Below are 27,271 nucleotides of genomic sequence, written 5' to 3'. Positions count from 1 at the left end.
TTTTATTAGAGAAATGCTATATTGATAATATTTTCATAACAAATTCTAAGTAGTAGGTTGTTACGAATAGACAAAAAAATAATTTCAACGACATAACATAACACTTCTCTTTTTATCATGCACCCATCATAATTCATAACCTTTTTTTTCTCCGAAATATGCCCTGATCAAATCATAACTTCTTTTTTTTTTTTTTTTTTTTTGAGGGAAATCAATCATAACTTGACACTACAAATCAAATAATTTTTATTTATTTTATTAAAAAATAAAGAGTGATATATAATTTGAAAATAACCATCATTGAACTTGCCATGATGTCACATTGCCTTTATTCCGTTGTCCACATTCAGAACTAAAAATATTTAAAAAAGAAAAAGAAGAAAAGACAAAATAACAAGTCATAATCAGCATAAATTAAGAAAAAGGGAGTACTATTAAGACCAGGAATTCATCAGTGCCACTGCCACTGCCTCTATTCCGTAGACCACAATCAGAACTAAAAATATTTTAAAAAGAAAAAGACAAAATTACAAGTCACAATCAGCATAAATTAAGAAAACGGGATTACTATTAAGACCAGGAATTCGTCAGTGCTACTGTCACTGCCACTGTCTTTATTCCGTTGTCCACATTTAGAACTAAAAATATTTCAAAAAAAGAAAAAGAAGAAAAAGACAGAATTACAAGTCATCATCAGCAGTAATTAAGAAAAGGGATTACTATTAAGACCAGGAATTCGTCAGTGCCAGTGCCACCAGTACCACCACATATTACCGGTACTTATAAAACCAAAAATTTCCCATTTCCATTCCCATCAAAATCCAAACCCACTACCATTTACACCTGCGCGTGCCAGAAGGCATCGCAAACAGTGCGAACACTTGCAGAAGCAGCACCCAAAAAAGGGTCAAAGCTATTAGAGTTCACGAACTTGGTGGTCCGGAAGTCCTAAAATGGGAAGATGTGGAATTAGGAGAACCAAAAGAAGGCGAGATTCGTGTCAAAAATAAGGCTGTTGGCCTTAATTTTATCGATGTTTATTTCCGCAAAGGAGTTTATAAGACCCCCACATTGCCCTATACCCCTGGTTTGTTTCATTTCTTTTCTTTCTCATTGCTTTATTATTATTATTACTTTTTTAATCTAAGAGTATTATTATAATATTAGCTTATAATGCTTTAGGATTTTAGATCATGTTAATGATTAATATTAATGACTCATGTTTGATTGTTATGACACATGTTTGTTATTATTTTTATTCGAATTTTTAAAATTTTACCAATTGAACTAGTCGGAACCTTCTTGATGACGCGTGTTAGTTTAACATAAAATATGTGATATATAGAGCGTCAATTGGTTGGCATCTTTTAGTATTTCCAATAGAGAATTCGATGGTTCAAATCTCCCTCCCACATTGTCACTGTTGAATTTAAAAAAATAAATAAAAAAAATAAAAAAGGGGTGATGTCCACACCTTCTCTAATCACTTCATAGTTCATAGATATGCCTTGCCCTTAACTTGGTCTAAAATGTAACAAAAGAAGAATAATGGGGGGAGCTCCAGCCCTCTACTATGTGAGCCATTGGCCAGAATTGATTGATCAACAAGTGAACAAGAAATTTTTTAAGTGAATTAAAAAATGGGAGGTATGAAGGCTACCCAATGGGTGATGAAAATTTTGAAGTATTAAGGGATTTAGCAAATTCCTAGGAGTTTCTATAGAGTCTTTGGAGAACAGTTTATGGCTTTATTTGGTACAATTGAGGAGAGATGGAGAAAGTCAGCAAGTGAGGGGAGTGTGCAGCATTTAACTACCCAACTCCTAGAGGAGCTAGGGATCTTTAAAGTTTGGTATCTACAGTTAATTATGATGCTGGATGACATGGGAGTACTAGTAAGGAAGGGTTGTTAATGTATTCCTAATGAAGCTACGCCTGTTTCTTGGAATATAGTGCGTTTAAATGACCCTAACAAATGAGCGGTTGTAAAAACCATGTTGAAGGGATGGAAGTCTGATGTGGTTTTTGGTTAGGAAACAAAATTGTCAAAATGTATGCAAGTGTTGTTAGAAGTCTTTGTGCTAGCTATTTGAAGATTGGATGGTACTTGCAGCAAAAAATACAACAGGTAAGGTGCTCTTAATATGGGGCAAATGGGTGGTTGAAAAATTGATCCAAGTGTGGGTGAGTGGGGAGTTTTCAATGTCATGTTTATTGAGTAAAGTGAAGGATAAATTCAATTGGGTCTTTATTGGAGTACATGACCCTAATGATGACAAGGTAAGTAGTCGATAGGAGTTGAGAGATTCAAAACAGAGTTGGGAGGTGGCTTGGTGTGTGGCAAGGGAGTTCAATGTAGTTAGATTTCCAAGTGAAAGGCTAGGTTACGATCAATTCACTATTGCTATGACAGAATTCTTAGAATTCATTAATAGACACATAGGACAAATTGGAGAAATTTATCTACGTGTAGTTATGGTGGGTTAAGGTTTAGAAGGATTTGTGGATTTTGAGGTTTAGAATCTTTTTAGAAGAAGGGTGAGGGACCAAGAGAGAAAAAGATTGGATTTATGGTTGAAAGAGGAGGAAAAAAAATTGAATTATTTATGTTATGAGTAATAGGAGCAAAACAATAATATCATGTACTTTATATATAAATAATATTTTATGTGTTAGGGTTGACTTACAAACCCTAAACACTTTCACAGTAAACAACATGGTATCAGAGTCACCAACCTGCCGCTGCTGTTAACCTCCGACCACCACTCACCGGCAACCATATCCTTACGCTAGCTCCGACGATCTCGATTTAGTGGCTGAAGGAGCTGTCCAATGCTAGTGACCCTCTCTAATCTCGCGACACCAGATTGACATCGCCTGATCTCGAGAGGTAGGGTTTTACTCGCCCTCCTCCGGCAACCATTCTAGCTTACTCGCGGTCCTCGCGCCGCTGCTGGAGTTTTTCAATTGAGGGTTTCAACCATGGTTTGATTTTCTTCCCTTCTTCAATATGTTCTCTGCTTATTTGTTTAGGCAGCCTTAGGTTGCTATTAATGGTGGATTGGGTTTTTTTTTTTTTTTTTTTTTTTTTTTTGGTGTTGGTATGGATTTGTTGCTGCCTTGTTTTTGGAATAGTTTGGTGTTGATTCTTTGATAGATGAGTTACTGTTGGTGTGGCTGATTGGTTGAAGTACATTGGTTGCTGGTTAGAGTTTGTTTTAATTCAGTCTAGCTTATTTCTTTAGTGTTAGTATGTTCTTTAGATTGCTATTATGGAGTCTAAAGACAATGCTCAGCCCCCTAATTATTTCTTATCTCCTGATATGTTATCAATTACCTCCATTCATCTAAATGGTAGTAATTATGCTCAGTGGGCACAGGCAGTTGAAGTCTTTCTTCTTGTTAGAAAGAAGTTTGATTGCATGATTAAGAAATCTCCTGTACCTACAGACCCTAAATTTGCTAATTTGAGAGCCGAAGATACACAAATTAGGAATTGTTTGTGGAATAGCATAGAGTCTAAGATCAGTTGTAGTTTGGTTTTCTTACCATCTGCTAAACTTGTTCGGAAACAAGCCAAGGAACTTTACTCTAGTGTTAACAATTTGAAGCGGATTTATGATCTTCATCAAAATTATTTCTCCTTGAGTTTGAGTGATATGTCTTTAGAAGACTATTATAACAAGTTTAAGGATGTATGTGAAGAACTCAATATTTATCAGTCTATCTCCTATGATGTTCAAATTATGAAGAAACAACGAGATTCTAAGCATGTTGCTCGCTTCCTCTCTGGATTGCCTAAAAGTTTGAATCTAGTAAAATCACAAATTTTAGCTAGTCCAAACCTCCCTTCATTAAGTGAAGTTTTTGGTAGACTTCGACAAGTCACATTATCTGATTCGAGTACTAACCATTTCTCTTCCTCCAATATTGATGCATTACCTTCTAGTGATAAATCTACCTTTACCACTTATATGGGGAGTAATAGAGGTGGTCGTGGAGGTCGAGGTCGTGGGGGCTAAGGCCGTGGAGGTTGTGACCAAAGGGGCCGTGGGAGTGAACAAGGGGGTCGTGGTGAGTACTAACCGTTTCTCTTTCTCCAATATTGATGCATTACCTCCTGGTGATAAATCTACCTTTACCACTTATATGGGGAGTAATAGAGGTGGTCGTGGAGGTCGAGGTTGTGGGGGCTGAGGCTGTGGAGGTTGTGACCAAGGGGGTCGTGGGAATGAACAAGGGGGTCGTGGTAAAGGACGTGGTGTTTGTTAGTGCACTTATTGTCATGGTGAGAATCATACAGTAGACTTTTGTTGGGAGTTGTATGGTAAACCCTCGGCTCACCAAGCTAGTTTTCAAGTTCAAGAACCACCTTCACAGTCACTTCCACCAACATCCAGAGTAGTCTATATTCCTGAGGAAGAGTACAATCACCTATTGACTTTGCATTCCAACTTTGTTGGGTCTGATTCTACTGCTACTTTGGCTCAACAAGGTACTTTCGCTGCTTGTCTTACCACTCAGGACCCTTGGGTCGTTGACTTAAGTGCTACTAATCATATGACAGGTACCTCAGGTTTACCCTCTGACCTTGAGCAATCTAGTATCCTTACCAATGTTACATTGGCAGATGACTCAGCCACTATAGTTTTTGGTTTAGGCAGTGCCAATCTTAGTCCTAATCTTTCTCTCTCTTATGTCTTATATATTCTTGATTTTCCTTTTAACCTTTTGTCAATTAGTAAGCTTACTAAAATTTTGAATTGTGCTATCATTTTTTTTTTCCACTCATTGTATCTTTCAGGATCTCAAGACGGGGAAGATTATTGGTGGAGGGCATGAAGCCAGTGGACTTTATTACTTGGATCGATGTGGTTCTTCCCGTTTAGTGGCTTCTCATTTGTCTTTATCGCCTTTTCAGCATCATTGTCACCTTGGTCATCCATCTCTCAAGAATTTGAAGTCATTAGTTCTGTTGTGTCGTCAAATTGAGTCTTTACAATGTGAAACACGCCAGTTGGGTAAACACCATAGGGTGCCTTTTGCCTCTAGGCGTGAGAGTCATGTTAGTAGTCCTTTTCATTAGTTCATTCTGATATTTGGGGTCCAATAAACACTCCCTAATTGTTGGGATTTAGATATTTTGTCATTTTTGTTGATGATTATTCTTGAGTCACCTATCTTTATCTTATGAAAGAACGATCTGAATTGTATTCAATTTTCAAATCATTTTATATGGACATAAAAACTCAATTTAATGCTTCACTTTGTATTTTTCGGTCTGATAATGCCTGTGAATATTTTCATACATCTTTGTCTCAATTTTTTGATGATCATGGTATAATTCACCAATGTTAATGCCCTCATACTCCACAACAAAATGGTGTTGTTGAACGCAAAATGCATCATTTGTTAGAGGTCACTTCGTGCCTTAAAGTTTCATATGCATGTTCCCAAATCATATTGGAGTGATGCTATTTTCACTACCTGTCACCTAATTAATCGTATGCCTTCCACTATTCTAGGTGGTTAGATCCCTTATACTGTGCTCTCTCCTGGTGCACCTTTGTTTGATCTACCTCCTAAGATCTTTGGTTGTGTGTGCTATGTTCATATCTTAGGTCTAAGGAGTGACAAACTTGATCCTAGATCCATTAAATGTGTTTTTCGTGAGTATTCTCGTACTCAAAAAGGATATTAATGTTACTCACCTACTCTTCGGCGTCGTTTCATTAGGGCTAATGTCACATTTGATGAATCTCAGTCCTATTTCTCTCCTTCGGTTGCTAGTGACAGTTCTCCTCCTTGTCTTCCTCTTGTACCACTTGTGTCTCCTATTGAATCTCCTCAAAAACCACTCCAGGTATATTGTCGTCGGCAGAAACCTCCAACCGAGACCTCTACCTTGCCTAGTAATCCAACTCCTGATCCTGCCTCTCTTCCAATTGCTTTGCAGAAAGGTAAGCATTCTTGTACCTCTCACCCTATCTCTCAGTTTGTCTCTTATGATCACTTGTCTTCAGCTCTTCATGCCTTTACCACATCCTTAAATTCTACTGTTGTTCCTAAGTCTGTCCAGGAGGCTATGTCCATCTTTGGTTGGAAATTTGCTATGGAGGCAGAAATGTCTGCCTTGTCTGAAAATGCTACTTGGTCTTTAGTTACTTGTCTTCCAGGGAAAACTATTGTTGGTTGTCATTGGGTGTATAATGTGAAGTATTTTCCTGATGGTTCTATTGAGCGTTTGAAGGCTCGCTTGTTTGCCAATGGGTATTCCCAAACATACGATGTTAAATATGCTGAGACATTCTCACCTGTTGCTAAAATTTCTTCTGTCCGGATTTTGATCTCCTTGGCTACTAATTTGGGTTGGCCATTATTTCAGTTAGATGTTAAAAATGCCTTCTTAAATGGTGATTTGAAGGAAGAGGTGTATATGGAGTAACCACCTAGGTTTGTTGCTCAGGGGGAGTCTGGAAAAGTGTGTAGGTTGCATAAGGCCAACTATGGTCTTAAACAATCTCCTAGAGCTTGATTTGGTAAATTCAGTGAAGTAGTGTTAAAGTTTGGATTGAGACGTTGCCACTCTGATCACTTTGTGTTTTCTCAAACCTCTGATAGAGGAAAGATTTTGTTGATAGTATATGTTGATGATATTATAATAATCGGAGATGACAAGTAGGGTATTGATGATTTGAAAAGATACCCTCAAAACTCCTTTCAACCTAAGGATCTGGGTAAACTTCGTTATTTCTTGGGTGTTGAGGTAGCACGATCTAAAGAAGGCATCAGTTTATCACAGAGGAAGTATGTGTTGGATATTTTGGAAGAAACTGGCTCGTTAGGATCTAAACTAGTGGAGACTCCTATGGATCCTAATGTCAAATTGTATGAAGATCAGGGGGAGCTGTTATCTAATCCTGAGAGATATCATCGTTTGGTTCATAAACTAAATTATCTCACAATTACTTGCCCAAATATATCATTTGTAGTTAGTGTTTTGAGCTAGTTTATGAAAGATTCTTGCCTTCCGCATTGGGAGGCAGTTATTCGAATTGTGAGGTATCTTAAAGCACATCCAAGCCGTGGTCTTTTGTATAAAGCTAATGGTCACCTACGAGTAGAAACCTACACTGATGCTGATTGGGCTGGATCTCCGTCAGATAGAAAATCCACTACCGGGTATTGCATTTTTCTGGGAGGAAATCTAATTACTTGGAGAAGTAAGAAAGAAAGTGTTATTGCCAAGTCTAGTGCAAAGGCTGAGTATAGAGCCATGGCACACACATCATGTGAGCTTATGTGAATTAAGCATTTACTTGAGGAATTAAGATTCGTTGTGAAGCTGCCTATGACTATGCATTGTGATAATCAAGCAGCAATTTACATTGCCTCCAATTCTGTGTTCCATGAGCGAACCAAGCATATTGAAGTAGATTGTCATATTACTCAGGAGAAAGTAGAAGATGGTGTAATTGCTACTCCATATGTTTCTACAAGAGTCCAGATTGCTGATATGTTTACTAAACCTTTATGTAAGACTCGTTTGGATTTATTATGTAACAAGCTAGGATTTTATGATATATACTCTCTAGCTTGAGAGAGAGTGTTATGAGTAATAGGGGGCAAAACAGTAATATCATGTACTTTATATATAAATAATATTTTGTGTGTTAGGGTTGACTTATCAAACCCTAAACAGTTTCACAATAAACAACAATTTAAATATGTGAACAATACTGCAAATAGTGCCCATGAACAGTATAAAGACTTGCCTAATACTTCTAATCAACTCTCTATCCCCTTTTGAACACAGATATAAAGACTCTTTCTTGTACCAAAAGTATTAGGACTACTAGTTTGAGGGTTTGACTAGTTAACTAATACCTTATAAAATGCTAACTTGGACTAAAGAAAATAATATCTAATATACTTAGGATCTCATAGAAAATTCTAGACTCAACTAAATTACCAAAGTAACCTTAATTTTGCAAGAAGTATAGAGTGACTAAATATAAAATTGACCATAACTACAACACAACAAAGCCTTAGTCCCAAAATTTGGATCGGCTATGGATCATCGATATATTAGATTGAGTCGGCCATGTGGATTATCTAATGGGTCTGAAGTCCCGAATATTAGAGGCATCATTCTTCTTAGGAATCAAAGCTATAAAGGTAGCATTAAGAGATTTCTCAAACTTACAGTGCTGATGGAACTCTTCAAAGACTGCCAAAACATCTCTTTCTACTACTCTCCAGCACTGATGGAAAAAGGCCATAGGAAAGCCATCTGCACTTAGAGCTTTATCCCCATCCATATCTCTGACCACTGATAGAATCTTATCTTTCTCAAACCTTCTCTCCAACTAGCCCCTCTCTAACTCCCCTATTTGGTCAAACTCCAATCCTTCCATAAACGGTCTCCACTCCTCAGGCTCTTGATGCAAAGTTTTACAAAATTGAAGAACTTGAGCTTTAACTTCTGCTCCGTCCTCATAAATCACCCCATCCACTTCTAAGAAACTTAGATGGTTATACCTTCTGTGAGAATTACCCATCTTGTAAAAGAACTTAGTATTATTATCTTCCTCCTTAATGCATAACATCCTTGATTTTTGTCTCCACGAGATCTCTTCTAGAGAAAGAAGAAGCTCAACTTGCGATCTCGCTTCATATCTCTCATCTTTTTTCATCTCAATGAGACCAATAACCCCTTCCTTAGCATCTAGTAACTCTAAAGCCCCCAACAATTCTTTCTTCTTACGCCCAATATTGCCAAACTCTTGGCAGTTCCATTGAATAATATCTTCTTTTAAAGCTTTCAATTTTTTAGCAAACACAAAACAAGGTGTGCCCGAATAAGTATGTCGATTCCACCATAAACCAACCCTATCAACAAACCCATCCGTCTTCAATCACATATTCTCAAATCGGAAAGGACTTTTCCCCCTTGCCATACCCTCTACCTCCAAAAGAATTGGGAAATGATCTAAAACAGTTCAAAGGAGAATCCGTTGGATCACATCCGAAAAGTGTTGCTCCCAGTCATGAGAAACTAGAGCTCTATCAATCCTAGACATGGATGGTTGGTCCATGCCACTAGACCATGTGTAACTCCCTCCCTCCAACGACAAATCTATCAAGTTTAAATCTTCAATAAATTCAAAAAACTTTTCCATAGCCGGAGTAAGCCAAGACCTACCCCTTCGTTCACTAGGAAAACGAACAACATTAAAATCCCCAAAACAACACCAGGGAACATTCCAATGCTGCTGAATACCAACCAACTCATCCCACAAATCGCCCCTCAAAATATTATCATTTGGGCCATACACCCCTGAACATGCTCAAATAAAACCATCCTCTACACCTTTCCAATGAACTGACATCGAAAATGAGCCCACCAAAACCTCCAGCTTTTCTAAGACCCTCCTATTCCACATAATCAAGACCCCACCAGCCGTCTAATCAACATCAAGAGCCACCCAATCCACATACAAACAGCCCCATATACTACAGACCAGTTGTCTATCTATGTAAGCAAGCTTTGTTTCTTGAAGGCATACAACATCACCCTTCCACCCACGTAACAAATTTCTTACTACCAGACATTTTTGAGGGTCATTCAAACCTCTAACATTCCAAGAAATCATTTTCAGCTTCATAAAGACTTTTAAGGCCCCACAACTATCTCTACCTCACTACCAACACACTATCTCCCATCATAATTAACTGTTGAGATTAGATTCCTCAACTCTCTTTTCCCTTTACCTGTGGAGGACGCTATTTTTTGGTTAACAGCTGCTTTCTTTCGTTGCTGGTTAATAACCGCCATCTCCCTTTCTAGCCTTTGAAGATAATCAATACACAATTTTTCATGACTATTTGCAGAAAGCCCAATCATTTTACTAAAGCTTGGGATTCTGTTCTTCACCCAACTAGAGACATCCAACGTATTTCCGATATTCAACACCTTAGAATCATTGTGCGTATCCATCAACAAGGTCATCCCCGAAATGATAATAGTAGACAATGGGTTACAATCTGCCAAATTCTCCTCCTCACCTGAGACCACTTCTAATAAAGCCATTTTCTCCACCATCAAGGCACCCAAACCAGGTTGGCCACAACCTGACTTCAATTCCATCATCGCTGAATTGGGCTGACCAATCTCACCAACAACTATCTGCCTGGTTCCTTCATTATCCGCCCTTTGAAACAAAAGCTTACTACTCACACTACCAACTTTATCCACATTATTGACTCCAAAATCCACGAAGCCCCTTTTTGCCAAGAACCTACCCTTTAGGAGTTGCAAATTTGCCAAACCGATCTTGCCCGGGACCACCGCGACTTCATCGAAGCTAACCCCATTGGAGGAGCAACCATTTAATTCCAACAGAGCCACTGCGAGTCCGTCGGAGTAAAACCCAGAAGAGATAAACTCCATCGGAGCCGCCGCAAGACCATCAGAGCTGCCGCAAGACCATCAAAGCTGGTTGCAACCACCAAACCATCCACCATGGAACTGTCGAGGCATGTCCCGTCAATAAGCTCCTCCTTAGGAAGCGCCGAGAAGCTCTTCCTGCCATTCTCAGCCTGAACCCAGTCCTTCTGAATCCTCATCGAACCTCTAGCCACCTGTGTTGGCCTCCCTGAACTCATCGGAGTCACCAATGAGCTCTCTCTAACCCTCTCGTGTATATCAGTTGAGCGTAAAGGCTCTACAATGTTATTAGAGCATTCCCCAGGCTCAATAATTATTGGGCTTGAGGAAGTTAGGCCTAAACTAGACTTACAAATGGTCTGTTGGGTAGTCAACTTATTAGAGTCCACACCCAACGAGCCCATGCCCAAATCTTTACAAGCCTGTGACACCCACTTAAAATTCTTAACTCCCCCTTTAGTACTATCCTAGGCAACACGTCTCCTTCCTTTCACATCAATCTTCACGATTAGACCACTCCCAATCCAGCAAGATCTCCTAAGATCACTTCTCTTCCCATTTTCCTTCATTCTATTCTATCTGAAGTCATGCTCTCTGTTACTTCCCTAATTGACATGTCAGTTTTTATTACTTCTACTAATGTTATTTTTGGCCTTCCTCTACCCTTTTTTTTTTTTCCATTCCCTCGACTTGGATCAACTCGCTATTTCTCAAGCTATCAAGATATGGCCAAAAAGACTTACAAATGGTCTGTTGGGTAGTCAACTTGTTAGAGTCCACACCCAACGAGCCCATGCCCAAATCTTTACAAGCCTGTGACACCCACTTAAAATTCTTTACTCCCCCTTTAGTACTATCCTAGGCAACACGTCTCCTTCCTTTCACATCAATCTTCACGATTAGACCACTCCCAATCCAGTAAGATCTCCTAAGATCACTTCTCTTCCCATTTTCCTTCATTCTATTCTATCTGAAGTCATGCTCTCTGTTACTTCCCTAATTGACATGTCAGTTTTTATTACTTCTACTAATGTTATTTTTGGCCTTCCTCTACCCTTTTTTTTTTTCCATTCCCTCAACTTGGATCAACTCGCTATTTCTCAAGCTATCAAGATATGGGCAAAAATTTATGCAAAACTCACAAACATGTTAATACAAATGCTTCCAATCATGTGTCAACCTCCAACAACAATAAACTAACCATATGCCTTATATGTGTACAACACATGAAACTAACAGAATGGTTGTCACCAAGACTTTCACCATGGACTTTCACAGGCAATCTAGCTCAATACTGTGCTAGTAACCCTCAGTTCTACGGGCTGTAGCTGTCAGGAAGTATAAGTGCTCACCAAATTGTTAACTCGACCAAAAGACTTATTTTGTTGTGATGAAATTACTTTCCTTCAATTAAGCTATTATTTGAATAGTGATTTCTTTACAACCATAGTGCATATGTGGTCTCAGAGTGTTTTGTTAGTTTCTGGAACTCGGGATAGTTATAGTACACACTGGAGATTTTTCTTTGAATGGCACAATAATGGATTTACCTATTTTATATAAGGTTAGGTCCTAAGGTGGGACCAATTTATTAATACCAGTTTCTGATGCAGGTAGGGAGGCTGCTGGGGTGGTGACAGCTGTGGGTCCTGGACTAACTGGCAGGCAAGTTGGAGACCTTGTAGCTTATGCTGGTGATCCAATGGGCTCATATGCTGAAGAGCAGATTCTTCCTGCAAACAAAGTTGTGCCTGTTCCTCCCTCTATTGATCCTATCGTTGCAGCATCCGTCATCCTCAAGGGTATGACAGCTCAATTTCTACTCCGCCGTTGCTTCAAGGTAGTTTCTAAACTGATGCAGCTGCATACATACTCCACAAAGTTGAAATTTATATTAAATTGAGCCTTTAAATTATTTGGACTAGAAACCTTGATATAAATAAAAATTGTGGTAAAATGTCATCTAATATTGAGTTGGTATCGTCTGTGAATATGTATTCTGCATCACATGCATTTATACATATGCAGTCTGTTAATGCTTGTAAATTCTAATCTATATTTAGAAGAAGGATCATCATCGCCATGTTAAGAGTGTGGCTTAGGGGTGTACATGGGTCGGGTTGGGTCAGGTTAAGGGAATTTTTCAACCCAACCCACCATGGTAGGTTAAAAAAATCCAACCCAACCCATTACAGGAGTTCAACCCAACCCACTTGGATCATGTTGGGTCAGGTTGAACCCATGGGTTGGACTTTTTTTTTAATTACTATTATTATACCTGAGTTGATAAACAAAATATTCATAAATTAGTATTCCAGCTCAATTATAAACAAAATATACATGAATTAGTATCCCAATTCAGCTATAAACAAATTGGAGTGGAGTGGGAGAGTGAGAGTGGGAGGCGGTAGTGCGAGAAATAAAATTGTTAGGGTTTGCGAGGTAATTAGGTTTTATATAGGAAGAACTGAATAGGGGAAAAAAATTAAATAAAAAATTTATTAATTATATAATATATTTTTAAATATATATAATTTAAAATTTAAATATATAGGTGGGTTGGGTCGGGTTAGGTGGGTTTGTTTTTGTTATGACCCGAATCCAACTCGATCCACTATTAAAAAAAATTTCATAATCCAACTCAATCCACCAACCCCTAAAAATTGACCCAACCCAGCGGGTTGGGTTGGGTTGAGTCAGTTTTGGCAGGTTGGTGGGTTGGCTGCATGCCCCTTGCATATGTATGTGACATTGAAAGTATGATAAACACCAAAGTTATCATTATAGCTTTTGGCCAGCTGTGTTACAATGTTGACCTTATTTTGATAAGCCACAATGCTAAAGCCCATATCTATTAAGTTATTTGAATGAATTATTTTTGTTACTAAAAAAATAGTGTTAGTTATCCTTTTTTTTTTCCACACACACGTCACTCATATGTATATATATATATATAATCATTGTTTATTGGTAAATAAAACTTACACATCCATAAGGAGTTAAACCACCCATGACTTCACCCTCCACATATTTTAAGGGAAGAGATTCAATGGTAACAGAAGAAGACACTTTGGAAAGGCCTACAAGAGACATGGGAATCCAAATTCTAAAGCATAGTTTTCAATTTGAGTTTTCAATGATGCTAGGATGCCACTCATGATCTATCTAGCTAGTTTGATTGTTGGGAGTTGTTTTAGTTGAGTCTTAAATTTATTTTCTTAGTTGCTACTTGCTGCTTAGTTAATGTTGATTTTTAAAGGTTTTCTTTTGTATAAATTTAGGGGTATTTCAAAACTTTTTGTCAACAAGTTTCTAGCAACTTCACCAGAAAAGCATATGTGGCTGTCTTATGAGATATTAAAATTTCTGGATTTTTTAAATTTAATTACAGCTGTTTACATGAGTGTGTGAAACATACAAATCCTAGGAGTGATTCCTAAGAAAACCTTAGCTAGTTTGATTGTTAGGAGTTATTTTTAAAATCAGGTGAATTTGGTAACTATCAAAAAAATTCTGGTGCATTTTTATACTTCTCATCATATAGGGTATCTAGTGACGCTATAAAAAAAATCATGTTCAATGTTGACTTTTATTCAAGTCTTGAGCTGCTGAGCATGCGTGTAGGTTTTGAGTCTTGAGAGCTGCCACTTGCATTATGCCATGGTGAGAGAAACTTTTTGGCAGTAGATGGTAAATAAAATTTTTGAGCTGACGGAGGACAAAACCAAAGATAGATAACCTAAGAGTCCGCACCTAAGCTTTTGGAGTCAACACAAAGTAAGAGAGAACATACCTAGGAGTCAACACCTAGGGTTGGTTGGACTTAGCACTTGACCATTAGAAAAATTCCAAGAGAACTTTTTATTTAGCATTGTGTCATGTAGTGTCTTTGGCGAGAACGGAATGCGAGATGCTTTGAGGGAAGTGAATGGTCTATACTCGGGATTAAATCTCTCCTCCTTCACTCTTTTTTGGATTGGAGTATTGCTTTTAACTCTCTTCCCCGTTCTAATTTATTAGATATGTTTGAGCATTGTAATTTGAAAGATTGATGTACTACTGCTCAAGTACACCTCCAGCGTACCTAGATACTCTTTTTTTTTTTTTATTAATAACCTTTCGTTAATTTTTTTTTTTTTTTTTTTTTTTTTTTTTTTAGTAATAACCTTTTGTCACTTATAAAAAAAGAACTATTGTCTCCTTTGAAGCATAATAGCTTGATTTTATAGACAAGTTTTTGATCACTCCACTTTTAGAGGAGCATTTTTCTATGATTTCTTAGAGGCATATCTACCAAGGCTTTTGTTGGATCAACACCTTATTTTATTGGAGTGTGATGCTGTGAAATGGGGTTTAGACTTGAAAATATGTGGAAAGAGGCAAATGGCTTTGTAGAAAAGGTGAAAGGTTGGTGGGATTCCTGTTTATGGATCTCCTAGTTTTGTTCTGGCAAACAAGTTGAAAACCCTGAAGCTTGATTTGAAAAAGTGGAATACCTTAGAGTTTGACAATATTGTGTGATAAAGACACTTTGTTGAATAGTATTAATTCTATGGATGAGATTGAGGAGCATAGGATATTACATGATGATGAAAAATTGCAAAGGGAGTAGGCCAAAGTAGAACTTGAATGAATCTTGTTGATGAAAGAGATTAATTGGAGGCAAAGCCAAAAGTCAAGGATGTTGTGCTTGAAGGAAGGGTACAAAAATACAAAGTTCTTTCATAGGTGATTACTTGTAGATGGAAAGGAGCTCCCTAATCAAGAGGCAATTAATGGGAAGATTGAGGTTTATGAGGCGGTGTCGAACATGAGCGGGGACAAAGCACTAGGTCTAGATGGCTTTTTTCCAAAGCTGTTGGGGTGTTGTGAAGGTGGATTTAATGATGGTTTTCCATCACTTCCATGAGCACTACACCTTTGAGAAAAGTTTTAATGCTACTTTTGTCTCTCTTATTCCAAAAAAGCCTGGGGCAGCAAAGATTAAGGACTTTCTTCCTATTAGTTTGATTACAGGGGTTTACAAGATCTTGGCTGAAGTATTGGCAAACAGATTAAAGTTGGTGCTTCATAAGGTGGTGTTGGTTCCTCAAAATGCCTTTGTTAGCAAGAGGCAGATTCTAGACTAGGTTTTAATTGCCAATGAATGCTTATATAGCCATCTAAAGTCGGGTATACCAGAGGTTTTGTGCAAGCTAGATCTGGGGAAGGCATATGACCACGTTAGATTTTCTGTGCTTGTGAATGGTAGCCCCAGAGGATTTTTTCATAGTTCACAGGGGTTGAGACAGGGAGACCCTTTATCCACTATGTTGTTTATCATTGTTATGGAGGCACTTAGCCGGATGTTGGAGACGGTGGGGGGAGAAAGTTATATAATAGGTTTTGTTTGTGGGTGGTAGTCCCAATGTTCAGTTAGTAATTTCACATCTTCTTTTTGCAGACCATACATTGATTTTTTGTGAGAGTGGAGCTAGAGCAAATTTGGTACTTGAAGGCTATTTTTGTGTGGTTTTAGATTATTTCTAGATTGAAGATCAATTTGGGGAAATCTGAACTAGTCTCTGTTGGTGATGTACTGAATATAGAAGCTTTGGCAGGTATTTTGAGAAGCAAGGTTTCCCAATTACCCATGACTATTTGGGTCTTCCTTTAGGTTCCACTTTTAAAGTGAAAACTGTGTGGAATAGTGTATTGGATAAATTGGAAAGGCGGCTGGATGGAAAAAAAATGTATTTGTCTAAGTGGGGGTGTATTATGTTGATTAAGAGCATGTCATCTAGCCTACCCACCTACTATTTGTCTTTGTTTACTATCCCTTTGAGTGTGGCTAGACATATTGAAAAGTTACAAAGAGATTTTTACATTATAAAGAGGTTTTTTATGGGGAGGGATGGGAGATGAGTTTAAGTATCATCTAGTGAGTTGAAGGAATGTGTGTGAACCACTTCAAAATGGGGGGTTAGGTATTTGAAATTTAGTGCACTTTAATCAGGAGTTGTTGGGGAAATGGTTGTTGTATTATGCTTTGGAGAGAGATGCTTTATGGAGAAGGGTTATTGACACAAAATATGGCAGCATGTGGGGGGGTTGGTGTTCCAATCAGGAATTATCTCTCTTTCCAATAGTGTATAAGGAAAGGGTGAAATACTTTTCAATGCTTTGTTTGCTTTAAGGTGGGGTGGTAAATTTTCTACTAAGCTTTGACATGATTCTTGGCGTGGGGGACCTCCTTTAAAGGAGAGTTTCCTAGAGTTGTATGGGATTGCTCAAGATAGATATGCATTAGTGGCTTATGGAATATTAGAACGAGGTGAGATGGTTCTCACAGTATATACACTTTGAGGTAGGTGAGCGTAGCTGAGTTCAATTCTGGCATGATGGTGGTGTGGTGAGCAACCGTTGAGGTTGGTCTTTCCTTACTTTTATGGTTTTTAGATAAAGATTCTTTAGTTGATCCATTCTTGGAAGACAGGATGATGGGGAGCAGAGGACTTTGAGATGTAAGCTTCCTGCGAGACTTTAATGATTAGGAGATAGAGGTGGTCACCACCTTCTTCAACCTTCTTCATTCTAATTGCCCTCTTCATGAGTGTAGTGATATATTGAGATGGAGATTGAAAAAGAACGGGGTTTTTCCTTTTAGGATGCATTCAGGAACGAACATGCTAGTAGGGTGGTGTTGTGTTTACCGTTATTTTGGGTTTGACTACACTGAAGTGTTGCGTTTGATCTGTTGAGTGTTGTCTTTCAATCTTTTGGGGTTTCAGTGTTGCTATCGTAAAAAGGCCATTGACCTTTTGTTTGGTTGGCATAATAGGGTAGGCAAGCATTGATCGGATATTTGGAACATTGTTCCGTTATGTTTGATGTAAACTTTGTGACAAGAATGTAATCGTCGTACATTTGAGGATATGGAAATTTCAGGTCACAATTGATAGAATTGTTTGCTAGATCATTGTTTGATTGATCTTGGGAGTGGGGTTTTACTACATCAGCTCCATTGCTGATTTTTAGAATCTTTATCCATACATTAACTGTCGTAATTTTTTAGACTTCCTAGTGTTCAACCATGTACATGAAATAGTCTCTTTTCTATAAAATACCTATTTACTAATCAAAAAAAGAAAGTGCCAAATAATAGCAGTAGACATATGTTGTTTGCGCAAGAAGAGTGGGGAATTCGTAGATCACTAACTCTGTTGTAATGTTGCTAGAGAATTGTGGGCTGTGGTATTTTCTTTATTTAAGATTTAGTGGATCATGCCAGGATGTGCTATTGAATCGTTGGCTTGCTGGTGGGGTAGATTTGGTCATCATCACAATGTAAACATACAGAATGCGATTCCTCCATCTTATGTGGTGTATATGGAGAGAAAGAAATGTTTAACGCTTCGAGGGGTGTGAAAAAACAATTTTGGATTTGAAGCTTTTGTCTCTGTGATCAGTATATGATTGGATGATTGCCACTTTACATTTTCCTTTTTCAAATTTACTTGAGTTTATTTATCTTTATGTGAAAATCAATTTTGGATTTGAAGTTTTTGTTTCTGTAGTCATTATATGATTGAACAGCTGCTACTTTACATTTTTCTTTTTTGAATTTACTTGAATTTATTGATCTTTGTGGTTTTGGTTGATAAATTTTGGCATATCTCTCATATACATCCCATGTACATGGGTTGCGTCCCTTTTAAATTTTTTTAATGAATTGTTATAGTGTGTGTGTGTAATAATTTGGATTGGCAGCAATACCATGATAAATCTGAAAAGGTCTGTTTTCATTGGTTTGAAAAACTGTTAATATAAGTATATTGCTATGCTTGTGTAGGTTGAACCTGGACACACAATCCTTGTTCATGCAGCAGCTGGTGGAGTTGGTTCTCTATTAAGCCAGTGGGCTAATGCCCTAGGTGCCACCGTCATTGGAACTGTCTCAACGAAAGAGAAGGCGGTTCAAGCCAAGGATGATGGATGCCACCATGTTATAATCTATAAGGAAGAGGATTTTGTTGCTCGTGTCAATGAGATAACATCAGGCAATGGGGTTGATGTTGTCTATGATGCTGTAGGAAAAGATACCTTCCAGGTATTAGCTTCTTTTTTTTCTTCTCACTCTCCCTTCATTTCTGGAGAAATATGGGATACTTAACAGAGATAACTTCATCTTCTGAATTGGTGCCATCAAATGATGCATTTAAGATATATTTATATATGATTTTCATTTTTTTTTTTTTGATAAGTAATATGACTTATATTCAACAATAAAAACGCAAACAGCCATTACAAGTGTTCATGATGGTGAACACAAAAACAACAGCAAACAAAACAACAGAAAACAGAATAAGAGGAACAACTTAAGTGGCACTACTAAGGGTAGAAAAGAACTCCACAGCAGAAGAACAGTTTGAATAACCCCAGCACTTAGCCCATTCAAAAAGAGTATTTTGGCTGAGCGCTTGTTGCTGATCAAGCGTTCTCTCCAGATCCTCAAAAGAGCGCCGGTTCCTTTCCAACCAAACAACCCACATCAAACACCCAGGAACCATATTCCATACGTTTAAAGCATATTTTCCCAACCAATTACTCCAACAAGACACCAAACTCACCACAGAGCCTGGCATGACCCATTGAATCCCAAAAGCTTGTAACATTTGCACCCACAAAGCATAAGTTACCGGACAGTGAATGAGAAGATGGTCCACAGATTCCGTTGAACAGCGGCACATATAGCACCTATTCGCCAAATGGAGGCCCCGGAGATTATCCAAGGTAAGGATCCGGCCATGTGCCGCAGTCCACAAGAAGAAAGACACCCTCTTAGGCACCTTGACTTTCCAAATCCCCTTCCATTGGAAGTAAGAAGGAGCTGTACCCCTAATCTTATGATAGAAAGACCGAGTATCAAACTTACCATTCCTACTAAGACACCAAAAGGGTCTATCCCACCCAAAACCTCGTGGGATCCGAGACTGAATGAGTTCTAGGAAAGAGAAGGCAGCCTCAAATTCCCTCTCATGAAAGTTCCTATAAAATCTCACATTCCAACATCTACTACTCCCATCCTCCTGATGATCCAAAGCCGCAGTCCACAAGAAGAAAGACACCCTCTTAGGCACCTTGACTTTCCAAATCCCCTTCCATTGGAAGTAAGAAGGAGCTGTACCCCTAATCTTATGATAGAAAGACCGAGTATCAAACTTACCATTCCTACTAAGACACCAAAAGGGTCTATCCCACCCAAAACCTCGTGGGATCCGAGACTGAATGAGTTCTAGGAAAGAGAAGGCAGCCTCAAATTCCCTCTCATGAAAGTTCCTATAAAATCTCACATTCCAACATCTACTACTCCCATCCTCCTGATGATCCAACAAGTCAGAAATACAGGCTTTCTTGTCACTAGAACACGCAAATAACTGAGGATAGAGCATTTTAAGAGAGAAACCCCCAACCCACCTATCATGCCAAAAACGAATACGGAAACCATCACCCACCACAAAAGCTAAGTGTTTGGAGAACCTCTCCCAACCGACATTAATACCATGCCAAAGGCCACACCCGTGTGCCCTTATACAATCTTTAGTATTCCACCCCCCTTGATCCACCCCATATTTGGTGGCAATAACCCTCTGCCAAAGACTAGTTCCTTCTTGGCCAAACCTCCATAACCATTTACCTAAAAGAGCTTGGTTGAAGTGACCTAACTTCCTAACCCCCAAACCACCCATCTCTAGAGGTGAACACACCTTCTCCCAAGCCACCAAAGAATGTTTAAAACACTCCTCCGAAGACCCCCACAAGAATTTCCTCTGAATACGCTCCAATCTGTCAGCCACAGCTACAGGGATGGTAAATAAGGAAAGATAGTATGTGGGAAGACTAGAGAGGGTACTCTTCAAGAGAGTAAGCCTAACACCCTTAGACAAATATAGACGCTTCAAGAGAGTAAGCTAACTATGAAAATCAAATATATGATTTTCATAGTTAGCTCCTTGTGTCATCTCATATTTTTAGCCAAGGTTGCAACTTGATTTAGGTTGCTTTACCATTGAACTTTGCAAACCCATTGATTGGTAGAGTACTCATTTTTAGGGTTGTATGGTTGAGAGGATAGAAATCTAGGATGGACAGTTTTTTGTTTTATTCTATTTTTTTTTTAATAAATAGACAAAATAGGAAGGATGGAAAAGTGTAAGGATATATATATATATATATATTATTTGGTTGAAAAGAAAAAGAAGTGGATAGAAAAGATAATTTGTATAAATTTATTGTAATGCCCTTATTACATAATAGGTAACTTTTTACTAGTTTAATTTTTTTCCCCTATTCTTTTATAGGAAAAGGATAATATCACCACATAGATCAGTAGAGATGAACACATCATATTTATTATATTAATTTTTTTTTCTCTACCTGTTTATTCTGTATAAAAAATGTAATTATCTAAATTAAATACCATGATATCTTATAAAAATAATAAAACAAAAGTCTTATAACCTATCCAAAAAAAAAAAAAAAACTCCCAATCCTATTCTTTGTAGAAAAATGGTCTTAAGATCTTAAAAACAAGAAAAGTCACCATTGTCTAGGTAATAAATTCAACCGAATTTTCACACCCACCATACATATTCCTTCCAGTCTTGAGATCTTGACGGACACGGGAAGAGGGCAAAAGTATTTTAGCATAGTTAGGAGTTTTGGTTATCTTCCTAATAGACAGGAGATAAAGGAAATTTAGGGACATATAAGATGAGATAACAAAAGAGTGGGGCTATTAGCAATGCCCAAACCAAAAATGAGTGTGGTTGAGCCATTTGCCCAAGTGACATGACAGGAATGATTAGAGTGGTGAAGTTGGAAAGCAGACCTGAGTTACCACCCATCATGTGATTATTGGCACTTAAGTCAATGACCCCTATCTGAGTGAGAGTGGTAGTGGAAGAAGATGCAGCGGAATGAGGTTGTAGAGATACAAGACAACAATGCTCTCTCTCAGGAATAGAGACAGTTTGGTTGCTGAAGTGGTGTAAGAGGCTATGAAGTATTTTACTTTATCTGAAAACTGACCGGTGAGCTTTAGGTTTGCTATAAAGGTCCTAACAAAAATCTACATTGTGATTCTCACCTCCACAATGAGTACATTTATAAAGGCGCTGCCTTTACTTTGGCCTCCCCATTGATCACAACCTCCACAGCCTCTATTACCGCTACTTCAGGTTTCATATGCCTCCAGCTGTAGTAGCTACGCAGATTGATCAAAAGATTAAGTTATGATATTTGTGCTGGAGTCAAATAATGAGACCTGACGTAGATGATTAAAAACCTCGCTTAAAAGTTCTTAGGCCAAGATTTGAGATTTCTTTTTCTTTCTTTCTTTATTTTTTATTTTTTTATAAGTAATGAAATTTATTATGTGAATAGACTATTCAGTGCGCATAAGAATGAGCATGGAGTAACCTAAAGGAATTACAAATAAATAAATATATATGTCTTTTTTTTGATAGGTAAGAAAAAATATATAATATGCTGGAATAGCACAAAGTAGTCAAAAAGTACATAAAGAAGAAGAAAAAAAAAAAAATTACAAAAAAGAAGAGAGCTAATGAACAAAGGGATGGAGTCACAAGATGTGAGTCTTTAAGCCAGAGAACAATCAAACCAAAAACCATTGAAAGAAGCAAGCAACTAATCTCCAGAATTATCCACATCCTTAAACGTACAGCAAATCGGCGATTACGCTTCCTCCATATGTACCACATCAAACACAATGGTACTAATTCCAGATGTCTGAGTGGTGTTTCCCTAGCCAATTCCTCTAACCAAAAAGAAGATCAAGCAATGTTCTTGGTAAGACCTAGGACACCCCAAAAAATCAAAAGACGAAGCACCATAACTGTTGTACCTTCTCACAATGAATCAACAAATTTCACAATCTCCCCACAACAGTGACACATGCAACACGAATCAACAAAATCAAACCCCCTACACATATATATATATATATATATTTTTTTTTTTGATAAGTAAGATTGTTGTATAAACGAAAGGCTACTCTATGCATGAAGAACATAGAGCAAACCCAGAAAAAAACAAGAAGGAGAAAACAAAGAAAAAAACAAAAAAGAAAACCAATCAACAGATTAATTACAAAGAGAAAGAGAGCTAAGGAAAGAAGGAAGAGAATCACTAGTTGTGAGTCCCCATGCCCGAGACCAATCAAAAAGAGTCCCACTAAAAGGAGCAAGCATTTGATCACCGGAACTATCCAAATCTTCAAAAGTCCGCCGATTCCGTTCCTTCCAAATACACCAAAGGATGCACAACGGAATTAAATTCCAAATCTGAGACGAGTACTTCCCTAACCAATTCCACTAGCCAAAAAGCAAATCTGGGATCGATCTAGGTGCCTTCCCTACACATATTATCACTAGTGGGTATCTTATTCCAAGCCACAGTCTAAACAAAAAAAGAAACTCACCTAGGTGCCTTCACTCCCCAAATACCTTCGCAAGGAAAAGTGATATAGGAGGAGTCTCGTAGAGCATTTTAGTGCAAGTGAATGTCAAAGTTCCCATTCTTCTTCAAAGTCCATCTCAATCAGTCCCCATTATCAATTAAAGGGGTATTATTCTCCAAAAAATGAAGAAAATCCACCACAGAACCCACCTCCCAATCATTCAAATCTTGGGCAAACCTCACATCCCAAGTCCACCTTCCCCCTTCCCTCTTTCTGGTCAAGGATAATGCAACAAAAGTCTCTTTATTGAGTTTATTCATGGCTATCTCATAAAAAACTGGAAATGTCACTTGAAGAGGTTGAACCCCACACCAACAATCATGCCAGAATCTCACTTTATTCCCCACCCTAATCTCAAACCAAGTATTTTTACTAAAATCCTCCCAACCCATCCCATACAAATCTCTCCACAAACCACAACTATGAACACCCCTGCACAACTTAGAAGTCCATCTCCCCACTCTTTCCCAAACTTCATAGTTATCACCCTCCTCCAAGGACGGCTCTCCTCAACCCCAAAGTGCCATGGCCATTTTCCTAATAGAGCTTTATTAAACGTAGTTAGTTTCCTTATCCCTAAATCACCATTGGACATAGGAATGCACACTTTATCCCATCCTACCTAATGTCATTTAAATTCGCTCCCCATACCTTCCCAAAGAAATCCCTTTGTAGTTTTTCAATCTTATTTGCCACACTAGTAGGAATGTTAAAAAGTGATAGGAAGTAAGTAAGAAGACTTGATAATAGACTCTTAATTAAAGTTAGCCTACCACCTTTGGACAAATACAGATTCTTCTATCTTGCCAATCTTCTCTCAAATTTCTCCAATATAGGATTCCAAATCGAAGAAGACTTATCAGAGGCCCCCGGAGGCATGCCTAGATAAGACATGGGTAGATTCCCAACCCTACACCCCAAAAGCCCTGCTAAAACATGCACATTATCTACCACCCCAATTGGGACCATTTCGCTCATGCGAACATTAACCTTCAAGCTAGTGACAACTTGAAAGCATAGAAGCAACATCCTTATATGAAGAATTTTTTCCACAACAGCATCACAAAACAAGCTCGTATCATTTGCAAACAAAAGATTTGAAACACAAACTCCATCACCCCACCTACCATTAACCTTAAAGCCTCTAATTAAACCACCCCCTCCACTCTCTTCAAAATCCTACTAAAGACTTCCATCATGATCAAAAACAACATTGGAGATAAATCAGCTAAAGACTTCCATCATCCTTGTCTCAATCCCCTCAAACTTCCAAAAAAATCAGCTGGAGACCCATTTAGGCAATTTGCTAACACCTTAGCCAAAATTTTATACACGCTCCCCACCAAACTAATAGGCTTGAAGTCTCTAATTTATATATATTTAAAGGCCGATGCGTAGCATTTATTGTTGCTAAGCTCTTGTTGAGCCACCTCATTTGTCATGTCATTAGCCATATCATTATTCTTTTTCTTATTCATTTTTTCCTTTATTTTTTTTTTTACAATATTAAATATATTGGCTTTACATATTCCTCTTTAGGCTGTTTTAACTTTATATATTTATCTACTTTTAATCTTGATTTTTTAACTAAAAATAAATCAATGGAAAATCAAAACAAAAATATTGTCTATATATATATATTCATATTAGGCTCTTTTAACTTTACATATAATTTTGTCTTTACATGTTCATCTAATTTAGATATTTATAATTGAAAATTGAAATCAATGAAGAATAAAATAAAATAAAAAAGTCTATAAAAAGGTCTCCATAAATCTTGCTTAATGTTTGATGGTAGAAAAGATACAGCTTGACAACTGCTCCATAGGAGGAGTCCGCCAAAAAGATAAAAGAGATCTGCCACTTGAAAGACCGCACACACAAGACCAATCAAAGTTCTAATCATCAAAAGTGCGGCTATTTTGTTCATTCCATAAAATCCACATTAAACATAAGGGTGCAATGTTCCAAATATCCGATGAGTGTTCCCAAACCAATTCTTCCACCCAAACAGGATGTCCACTATCCTTTTAGGTAGCACCCATTGATCCCGAAAGCTCCAAAGATGCAGCTCCACAAGACATATGCTACATCACAGTGATTCAATAATTGATCAACTGTCTCCCTGTTACACAAACACATACAACACCAACCCACTATAGAAAATCACTTTATGAGGTTATCACAAGGATTTTTCCCCAAGCTACTATCCATACAGAGAAGGATACCTACTTAGGAGCCTTAACATACCAGATACTGTTCCAAGGGAAGGATGTGACTTGTGTACCTTGAATGGCCTCATAAAAAGAGCAAACAACAACTCTATTACTCCCATTTAGTCCCCTTCTCATTTTATCACACCCCCTAGGGGAATTGGTGGATAAAAGATCTAGGATAGAATGCACTTGCTCCAACTCCAAATCATTAAAACCTCTGTGAAATCTCACATTCCAACTCTGCCCCTCCCATCAACCAATGCTGAATGAACAGCAGCATCTCTAGCTACTATGCAAGCATTTACATCTGGATTCAGAAAAAAAATTCCCACACCGCTTGTCCTGCTAGAGTCTCACTTGTTCACCATCCCCCCACTTCGAAACACATATTGCAGGAATCTGTCCCAACCAGTCTGAATACTTTTCTATAAGCTACAACCATGTGTTCATCTAATTGGTTTCGAAGTCCAGCCAAGTAATTGAATATTTTTTTACCAAATAAAAATACTTCTATTGACTTTGCCAGCTGAGCATAATTATTATTACTTAATTTAATTGAGGTCATTGAAAACAGTTCAGGGGAAAAAGCAAACCAGAGTCCAATTCTTTCTTTGATTCCATCACAGCCACTGAACATGTAACCCAACTACAAGAAATTTAATTAACCAAAAAAAAAAAAACTCACAATTTCATAACCAGAGAAAACTGATTCATTAATTCAAGAGATTAAAGAGACCTAAATAAATTGAGTTGATTAACAGCACACAGAACTTTCCAATAACATAGCTGAGATAAAAGAAATGAGAAACATATTAAGAAAGTGATATGGGTTGGATTACTCACTGAGACTCAACCCTTGGTTGCAGTGGAGTGAATCGTTGATGAAGTCTTATTGACAGCATACTGAGTTTGTACCAGCAGATGACATCTTCTCAGGGCGACAAATTTAACTGGTCATGGTTTAAATATTATTAGGGTTAATACTATGTAATCCAATTTTTGGTAAATTATTCTTAGGGTTAATAAATACCATTAGCCCTAATAGACATTATTTATAGTTTTGTGAATAAATACATTATGACCAATTTACTCTTACTCTTACACTAATACAACATTACTTTTAACCTTAATTTTATTTAGGGTTTGGAGTATCAACGCATCATACTTATTAAAAAAAACAATTCATACTGTTTACCGCCAGCTCTCCCCTAATGTTACCTTGACATTTCTCAATTCTAAGCTAGACATGTCAAACTCAGATATTTCTATTTTAAGTAAGGTTTGAAAGATTATGAAACATGTAAGGTAATCACTGAATCAAATTCTGCCATTCCACATGATAAAACCAAGCTTGAATACTAATAATCAGTAAATAATCAAGCTCAAATTTAATATTTGCAAACCTTAACTTGAATCTACTGAAGCTGGTACGTCATAGCTTTGGTTAACTGTTCTGATTTGTTTGTTATGTGTTGGTAAGAAGTTTCTTATTCAGAAGGTAATATATCCAGGGATCATTGGCATGCTTAAAGCCTCGTGGGTATATGGTGAATTTTGGTCAGTCATCAGGTACACCAGATCCACTTCCATTGTCAGCTCTTGCTGCAAAATCCCTGTTCTTGACCAGACCTTCCCTCATGCAATACACTGCAACTCGGGATGAGCTACTGGCAACTGCTGGCGAGGTATTTGCTAATGTCGAATCTGGTATCTTGCGAGTTCGAGTAAATCATACCTACCCTTTGTCTCAGGCGGCTCAGGCACATGCAGACCTTGAAAGTAGGAAGACAACTGGATCCGTTGTGCTGATACCATAAGGTATCATTCAGTAAGTCCTTCCAATTATCTTATCGGTTTATCCATTTGAAATGCCTTGTAGTCTGTGGAACGAATAAATGTCTTCTCAATATGGTTGGGTAGCCGAATGTAAATTAATGTTTTGAAACTAGCATGTGTGGAACGAAATAATGTCTTCTGGATAAGGCTGGGTAGCCGAATGTATATTAATGTTTTGAAACTAATCATCAAGAGAACTATTGTGACACGAATAAATGGATTGGAACTGTATCTTCCATTTTCTCTGAA

General features: G+C 37.8%; 1 protein-coding gene across 1 annotated transcript; it reads left to right on the top strand.

Annotated features, from left to right (window-relative positions):
- Positions 1–789: 789 nt before the first annotated feature.
- Positions 790–27,271, top strand: LOC112034233 (uncharacterized; the record flags this gene model as incomplete). The annotated part of the gene is made up of 4 exons (XM_065771724.1): positions 790–1,087; positions 12,064–12,290; positions 18,282–18,539; positions 26,698–27,271. Coding segments are annotated over 4 exons (1,089 nt in total), but the record flags the coding sequence as incomplete, so codon positions are not given.

Source organism: Quercus suber, unplaced genomic scaffold (genome assembly GCF_002906115.3).
Source record: "Quercus suber isolate HL8 unplaced genomic scaffold, Cork oak 2.0 scaffold_48, whole genome shotgun sequence".
NCBI lineage: Eukaryota > Viridiplantae > Streptophyta > Magnoliopsida > Fagales > Fagaceae > Quercus > Quercus suber.
Note: the sequence above shows the minus strand (reverse complement) of the source record. Positions and strands in the feature narration are given on the sequence as shown.